The sequence below is a fragment of the Alligator sinensis genome, unplaced genomic scaffold (genome assembly GCF_000455745.1).
Source record: "Alligator sinensis unplaced genomic scaffold, ASM45574v1 scaffold166_1, whole genome shotgun sequence".
NCBI classification, from domain to species: Eukaryota; Metazoa; Chordata; order Crocodylia; family Alligatoridae; genus Alligator; species Alligator sinensis.
Window position 1 is genome coordinate 2,388,145 of NW_005842098.1, and position 9,028 is coordinate 2,397,172.

A 9,028-nucleotide genomic window follows, 5' to 3' on the forward strand; every position below is an offset into this window, starting at 1 on the left:
AAGCCCCAGCCCCACACTGTCACCGCCCCACAATCATGGACCCACCCACCTGTTCCACTCCTGGACACCATGACCTGCCCTCCCGCAACCCCATCCCATCTGCCCAGCCGTATGCACTGCCCACAGTGGCGGGTACAGGAAGGACGGGCTGAGGAGCCTGGGCAGCAGGGCCAGATCCAGTGGTAGCCAGGAGGAGCTACTGCCACCAGGGCTGCCAGGAAGCAAGTCCAGCTGCTGCACCAGCCCAGCCCTGCTACAGGCCCGGGGGCAGCAGGACTGGCTGCACCCCATGGCTGGGCCAGGTGGGACTGAGGGGCCCGCCACAGGCGGATAAAATCCCTTGGCAGGCCAAATCCAGCCCATGAGCCATATTTAGCCCACCTCTACCATAACCTATGCTTCAGTGCAAGTACCTAGACTTCTTGGAAAGACGGACTCAGTGATCCTTCCCACAATGCAGACTTCTGCTTAAGCCAGTGGGATGCCAAGGACGCACAAGTCCACAGGACTGGACTCATGCTTTGTTCCTAAAACCCTAAAGAGTTCATTAACAATTACATTTAAAAGCACCCCATATACTACCTCACAGCAAGTCATTTACATTTATATATCACCTTTTTTGCATTATCATCTAATGAATGTAGCCCAGTAATACTTACCTATATATGTTGGATATATCCTTCACCATTAATCTCCACAGGTATTTGTAAAGATAGGAAAGAGAGGTAAAAGCCCATTCCAGCAGCTCTGTGTCCTGGGTATCCAGCAACTTGGTAATAGCCAGAAAAAAGTCTGGGAAGTGAGGGTAGAAATCTGTCTGCAGATCTCGAGCCAGGTGAACCACTAGGCTGGATTTTCAAAGAACAGATGTCAACATAAAAAAAAATAATAATACCGGTAAAAGACAATAGCTCACTGTCTAACCGGGTGATACCACAAGAAATTTCACCTATGCTAGGGGTGTACAGGAGTATGAAAGATTTTTAAAAGATAGGATATACATGGTCATCCCCTTGGCTGTTATTTTTTCAATTAAAATAGTCTTGGTTCAAAGTAACACAACTAGCTGAAAGTGAAACTTGAATCAACAGCAGCCTCTGGTACAAAAGTATTCTGACTGACATCATATGTGAACTCACAGCAACATACTTCCTAGGCTACTGCAGAGATCTGTCTAGTTACCTTTGAGGGCTGTTTTTAAGAAAATCTTAAACCTATAATACTATTATTAAAAGATAAAGAAATATCACTGTTGTAGTCATGTCACAACAGCATGCAGGAAAAGCAATTTTTTTTTCGGTGATGCCAAACAAACATAGTGGTTGTGGTAGGATTTACCCACATTTTCCTATGATGACACCAAGTTAACATTTTATAGAATGCACTTACTCCAGAAGGGGTTGATAAGCAAGACTGCCTTTGATTTGCAGATGAGTCTTCAAGCTTTGCACAACAGCAGTCTGATAATATACCAGCTGGTTGAATGACTGGCATTTGTTAACCACTTCCCTGTAGAACTTTACTGTACAAAGAAAAAAGGAATACTTAAGAATGGTGTCCCTGCTATTGGCAACGATGTAGGATTAAGACCATTAGTTCCCTCAAAACCCAATCTAAAATCTACAAGTCAGCACAGATTCCAAATCACTCTGATATACTTTGAATCATGATAAATATTTTCAAAGTCAATTGCCCCTCTGTTAAACATGACATTACAATACAAGCAAACAATACAAATACATGAGAAAGAATGTTAAAATATACCAAAATGATGGGTGAGGTTCAGCTCTTTCCATTTCTGCAGTCCTTCATAAAAATAGGTTTCAACATCCTGTCAAAAACCAAGAATTACCATTAGCCTAACATAGCCAAATAAAAACAGGCTTAGTAGATAAAGCATGCACAAATGCCTCAAGTATGTATTTAAGGGATAGTTAAATAAATGTTGGTACCTTCACTGAAAAACAACTATTGCTAAAATATGGACTTGTTCCTCAAATATAAGCAGACAAAGTGACAGGGGCACATGAGTTCTTGATGTTTCACTATCAGACATTAACTTAAAAAAAAGGTAATACCGTTGATACATGCAAAACATATTTCCAAATCTGATTCTAATTTTACAACATATTTATTATTTAAACCCCACACCCTTAACAAATATGCATTTAAATTTACAGATCATGAGCCATCCCATTAAAATTAATAGGGCTCCTCACAGGGCAGAGTCAAGCACATGAATCTTTGCACTGTCAGGACTTCACATGACTGATTGCTTTTCTGCCCTAATAAACAAATTTGAAATACATTTCAATTAGAAATAACTCTGCCTTTGCTGTATCTTCAAGAGATGTGGCTTTTTTTTTAATGGCCCATTAAAAAAAAAGATATACTAAGAATTTGCCTGAAAACTGATTCATATTGACCTTTTCCTACTCATTTCATAGCTTGTGTCTTATGGATGTATTTATGGCATCATAGCAAATTAAGGGATTTCATAAATATGGGACTGTGAGTAACAAAGAGGCAAAGTACACATGTAGGATTTGACTCTGCTCCCACTGAAATCAATTCAGGGTTTGACACAACAGGTTTGAATTTGGCATAATGTTTGCCAGCAGGCAGCATGCTGCTGGGAGCCAGGATGGAAGGAAAAGCTTCTGGACAGTCCAGACCTCAGACTGTGGAACCAGGCGGTTAGTGTAAACTACTGCTTCCCACCCACCCTTTCAGAAAAAAGAAAAAAAATTGTCATTGATCTGCATGGAGAAAAACAGAAATGCTAATAAAAAAAAAAAAAAAAAAATCAGCAAACAAAAGACTTTTGTGAACACATTTAATTTTTTTTCTAGGGATAAGGATCATTAAATCTTAGGTGTTAACCCTGTAGGACTGGTCATGATATTCTGATGAGATGATCCATTGCCTGTCTATTCAAATACTTTGTATTAGGTCCTCATGGCTATCAAATAGAAAGATCAGAAAAAACAGCTGGCAGTGTTGGTTGAGTTGCTGAGCTCTATGGCTTGATCCTGCAAAAACTTATGAAGGTGTTTCAGAGAGATACTGTAAGTAGTCATGGGACAAACTCAGTGAATTAGATTCTGTTAAGTCGTTCCTGGACTGGGGCCTTGAAATGTTATTTTTCACAGAAAGACTTTAAGCAATCAGTCCTCACTATTGTCCTACAGGCCACGAAAGAGTGATCCACAAACCATGGTCAAAGAAGCTCTGCTTTACTCTTCAGATTTGCATGACGTGATTGGGGACTAGGTACAGGACTGAGACTAAGAAGAGCTTCAATGGTAAATGAGGGCAATGGAGGTACCTCGATTTCCTCTTCTGGTACAAAACACCCACAATAACTACATTGCTGCCAACAGATATTTAGTGACAAAGTGCTTTGAGATCCTTGTTTGAACCCTCCATAGAAATGAAAAATGATTATACTCACCTCCGCATAGCTTCCAGTCCTGTCGATCCTATGAATAATATCAATATTAACATTGCCTAAGCGTTCTGAAAAGGTGAGAAACTGTAAAATAAACAAACAAACAAAAATCAATTGCTATTCTTCAGCAAGAGAGTAAAAGAATTCCTTTTAAATTAATTTCACTAATACACACAGTATAAACACAGGTGTCACTTCTAAAGAGATGCTACCCAAGAATATAGGCCAAAAATTCAGAATTATTAATTCAATACTGTTTTATATAAATATTATTTAAGAAATTCTTTTGTAAAGTCAATTAAGTCTGTTTTTTAAACCACAAGAAGGGTTTGAAACAACTCTGTGACATTTACAACCAACCTCTGTAGCACCTTGCAAATGTAAGAGAACAGCCATCCTGACCTTGCAAAGAAGGAAAAAGAATACAATGAGGAAAAAAACTACGTGAAGCAGACATCAAGTTTCAGTTCCAAAGTCGGGTAAAGTAAATTAACAACAGAAAGAAGAAAAATGACTTTTTGGATTATCTCAGTTTTCAGTAACACAGTGATAGATGCTCTGATATGTATCCCAAGAGCTTGATCCAGCTCTGGACAGACCTATGAGAAGCCTCATTGACTTCAGTGGAGGTAAAAGGGGAAAAAAAGAGCGTGAATATAAATAGAGGATCAGGACAGATGAAAGAGACCACAGGAATACTGCCTATTTAGATTTTTTAAATTAAATTTTTGATTCAACAGGCTTGAAAATATCCCCCAAAAGTATTGTTTTCAAAACATTTTTCTTCCTGCCCCCAACTCACTTTTGCTTGACATCTGTAGTCTTCCCACAAGGCAGGCAGATTAACCAACTGTATAAACACTGAACACAGCTATATGCAAAGTGCTTTTTAGTTGCTAGAAGACATACAAAAAATTAGAACTCTTGGTTCCAACGTATTTAATTTTTTTTATTTAGGTTCTTTCTATTATAGCAATCTTTAATACTAGTTGTAACTGTAGCAAGTACTATATTTTAAGAAAGAAATGTAATAATCAAGCAACTGGTGTCTATCTAAACAATTGGTGTCTTCTATGATCACTTCGAAATCCCTTACGAGACAATCACTGTAAGAAGAGTATTCGTATTATTGCATATTACACTAAAGCAGGGGCAGGCAATTATTTTGGGCAAAGGGCCACTTACCGAGTTTTGGCAAGCCATCGAGGGCTGCATGACAGGCAGCCCAGGACAGATAAATAGTAATTTTCTAAATTTTTTAGGGGCCCTGTGGACCAAATAGAATGGCTGGCGGGCTGCATCTGGCCCCCAGGCCGCATTTTGCCCACCTCTGCACTAAAGAAACAAGTCTGGTTATACCAGTGCAAAGCAGTATCTGAAAGGCTTTCAAGGGCTGAATCATCCCCTCTAGCAGAATTGCATACAGGAAAGGAAAAATTCTATTGCAAATTGTAGTTTTCTATCCCTTGTCATCAAGGCATGGCACTCATATCCTACAAATATCATGAAGTAACAAAAAAAAATGTGCCTCAGAATCAGGGTAGACCAGGAAACCTGCTATTTATTCACCTCCTCTGTATCCAGTAGCACAGCTTGCTCAGGAGTCTTGTCACTAGGTCCCTCAACCCCATGCTTATAGTCCTACTCTCATGCCCTGAGAAAGCAAAGGGTTTGAAGACACAAATTCAAGAACTGAGGAAACTCATAAAATCCTGGGGAAATTTTACCATGAGCTTGCCAAAGAATACAGAGCTGCAAACAGCCTCTCTCCTATCCAGTTCTCCACAACCCCTTATCTTTATAAGTCTTCTCTAGACTAAGAAAGTTTTATATCAATTTCCTAGATTCCCCACATTGTGAACCCAAACAGAGTATAGACTCTGTTCAACACCAGGCCATCCAAGCCTACTGAAAACTGGTCAAAATGAGTTGTCATGTGTATAACACTAAAAGGCACCAGCAGTCATCAAAACTAAGACTTCCCAACATCACTAGCATTAGTGAGAAGCTAAACCAAATTAGTTATTATGTTAAGACATTTTGGTATTTTTTTTCTAGCACAGATGAGGCCACAGAAATACAATAATGTTTCTAAATGAGACAATTCCATACTAACTTGGACAAAACCACTGACAGGCTCAGAGAAATGGAAAACGATACTGTTTTGGTTCTTCGGTCTTTTAATGCAGTAGTTCGCAAAATATGGAACAGCAGACTGCTGGGGGCTGGCAAAGACATGATAAGCAGTCCATAGACCCCAGCGTACCTCTTCTGTTTTCAATTAAAGCTTTGATAGTCAGAGCTGCTGGCAGTCTAAAAGAATTCTTGAAGTTTAACAGACACATATTAGCTCAAAAAATTTGGGAATCACTGCTTTCTAGTCTGAGGACTGTCAAAGGAGGATTTTTATTTTTAGTCCTTCCAGTGAAGACTGGAAGAATTCATAGAATGGGCTGTATGGTATATACTATTTAAAACTCTGGACTGAAAAAGGCTCTGCAGATACTTAAACTCAATGTAAACAAAGCACGTTAATGACTGAAACGGTGTGAGTGAAACATTTTGCGCTCCGTTTTAGTAAGATTGGATGGCTACTGTCACCATAATGGTCCAGGAAATACAAGAAGTACAGATTTTCTGTGTTATCTTTTATTGGACCAGCTGTGTAGTTGGGAGAGCTGTTGGATAAGCTTCTGCACATCAAATACGCTTCTAAGGGCTTGAGGAAGGGCACTTGATGCCAGAAAGCTTGTCCAATAGACCTCCCAACTATGCAGCTGGTCCAATAACAGATGTCACAGAAAATCCTTGCCTCTCCTACATTCCCTTGTTCCTCAGAGTGCCTGCTACCCCTCATAGCAGCTTCGAAATGGAAAAGAGCTGGTCAATTCAAATCTGTTTTAGCAATATTGAAACTGAAGGCCTCTGTTCAGTTTCACCAATGACCAGGGGTAGTGACATAAAGCTGATACTGGGCTGGGGAGCTCCTGCGAACTGAAGCGGTTTGTGCACTTCGCAGGAGATCCCTAATGTTTGCTACACTGCAAGCAGCAGGCACGCAAATTGGCTTGCTGTCAAACAAACACTGCACTCATGTATTATACACTTCAGGGGCAGATTCTTTAGAGACACTGGAACAAATAAAGGAAAACAAAACTTATTCTAAGAGCATGAGACCAGAGCAGAAGCTGGAACAGGAATGAGACTTGAGTAGGGGGATAAGAAGAACAGATCTTTCAGGTCACAGCCTTGCTCCCTTCTCCCTCCCACCCCCATTGCCAAAGCCTGATCAGCGCTGGCATTAGCCTCGGGCCACCCAGGAACCACAAGAATCACAGAAAAATTAGGATGGAAGGAACTTCAAGAGGTCATTTAGCTCAGCATTTCCCAACCTTTTGGTTCCGGCGGCACACTTACTGAGCCTCTCTCATCCCGCGGCACACCGGCTGAAAGTGGAGCGGGGTGGAGGGGTGGCGAGTGGCCGGGCGTGCATGGCTGAACACAGTGCACGGATGCAAATCACTGGCTGGAGCGCCACACCCCGTGTCTGTGTGTCCCCGATGGCAGCAGGCAGCGAGCATATCTCCAGCCCCAAATTCCCGGCGCACCTGGACGTGCTTCGTGGCACACTAGTTGGGAAATGCTGATTTAGCCCAACCCCCTCAAAGCAGGACCATCCTCACGTATGCCATCCCAGGCAAAGCTTTGTCTAGCCAGGTCTTAAAAACCTCCAAGGGTGGAGCTTTCACCACCTCTCTGGGTAATCTGTTTTAGTGCTTTACTACCCTCCTAGTGAGAAAGTTTTCCCTAACATCTAACCTAAACTTCCTTTGCTGCAACTTGAGCCCACTGCTCCTTGTTCTATCATCTGTCACCACCTTCACAAGACAAAACATTTCATCCTAACTCACATCGTTGTTTTTAAAACAGACTCAAAAAAGCTTTAACGTACAAAACTGTGAAACATTTCATCGTTATCTTTTAACATATTACAATCGTCTTGCAACGTTCTTTTAAATAGAGGAGCCATGTAAAAACATGGCCCACCAATAGCATACCACTGTATGCTCTATTACAGCGATTCTCAGCCTGTGGGTTGCAACCCAAGAGTGGGTTGCAAGATCATACAAAAGGGTTGTGAGCAAACTTTAAAAATGGATTCTCCTTTAAAGGAGAAAAACGTGGGAAACTGTGGCTTTTCCCTTGCAGGCTGGCAGAGTTACAGCCTGTGAGGGGCTGCTTGGGGCCCCCCTTGCCCCGCACACTGGGAGGCAGTGGGTTGGGAATGAGGGACACTGAGTTGGGACTGGCCATCGATGTTTACAACTGGGTCCGGGTACAAAAAAGGTTGAGAATTGCTGCACTATAGAACACAGAACACCCAACCTATGCAGGGGGTTGGACTAGGTTATGTCCTGAGGTCCTTTCAAACCCTCATTTTCTATGATTCTATGAATGACAAGTGGGATGTGTGTTACAAGTCAATTCAGCCCAGTGGTGATGTGTAGGGGGTGCATGGGCACTCCCTGACAGGCCATGCTCCCCACTTAAGTGACAGGCAGGGGGGGCAGGCGGGAGTGCTGGTGCCCACCCATGAGTGCTGGATGAAGTGCCGCAGCCACTTCCCGGTCGGTAGGATCAGCTGCGGGGGGACCTCACCCTGCCCCCGCCAAGTCGCTGACTGGTTGGTGGGGGGTAGGGGGCACCTGGTCCCCCTTACTAAGGTGGCACCAGTCGCCCATGATTCAGCCTAAGCCTCCCTTCTTTCCCTCCAGTTTCAAATCCTTAACAACACCCCAGCCCTCCTGATGGGGGGCAGCTCCCAAAAGGGTCCCAGCTGCTAAGGCAGCGGTTTTCAGCCTCGTTTTAGACTTGAAGCGCCCGTCACGGACCCCGATTTTGAGTAATGACGTATCGCTCGGATTTTTTGGGGCCGCAGAAAAATCCTGACACAGCCTCCTGCGGCCCCGCGCCGGGAAGGGCCACAGCAGGTCTGGGCGTAGCCGCGTGCCCCGCTCCCGGCGCGGCCCCCCGGAGGCAACTCGAGCCCTCCCCGCCCACTCGACAGTCGCCCGCCGCCCCTCACCCTGTGCGTGTTGGCCGCCTTGTGGGAGGCGGATTTGTTCTTCATGGTCCCGGGGCAGGAGGGGGCCCGGCCCGGCGCGGCGCAGGGATCCTAGCACACACACGTGCGGGCCTAGCTGCTGGGCGCCGCCATCTTGTCCGAGGGATGCTGGGAGCGCGGCCCGCCCGCGGCTCGTCCTCCTGCCCCGCCCCGCGCTGCCCTGAGTGAGCCGCCTCTGTCCTGTGCTGCCGGGTAGCTCGTCCTCCTGCCCGCCCGTTTGTAAGGTGTTGGCTGCCGGGCAGGGACTGGGGGGGGCGGGGGACTCGATGCTTATTGTGGAGCCCCAGCCCCTGCCCCTGCCCCGGGGCGCACGTGCCAAGCAAGATGCCTTTGCACGCCACGCGCTGGCACCCACGCCAGGGGTGGCCGACGCCTGCTGCGGGTGTTTGGGCCTGGCTGCGGGCTCCAGTGAAAGTGGGACAGGAAGCAGGGGCAGAGTTGTTCCACGTTTT

At 44.5% G+C, this 9,028-nt stretch overlaps 1 protein-coding gene across 1 annotated transcript in view; it reads right to left on the reverse strand.

The window, feature by feature from the left end:
* The window catches only part of UTP20 (UTP20, small subunit processome component), a 101,033-nt gene extending 92,364 nt beyond the window's left edge, over positions 1-8,669 (reverse strand). Inside the window, 5 exon segments of the mRNA XM_006024210.2 lie at positions 660-848; positions 1,390-1,522; positions 1,765-1,831; positions 3,455-3,535; positions 8,538-8,669. Coding sequence (XP_006024272.1) covers positions 660-848; positions 1,390-1,522; positions 1,765-1,831; positions 3,455-3,535; positions 8,538-8,582 — 515 coding nt within the window. The 5' untranslated portion in view covers positions 8,583-8,669.
* Positions 8,670-9,028: the final 359 nt, after the last annotated feature.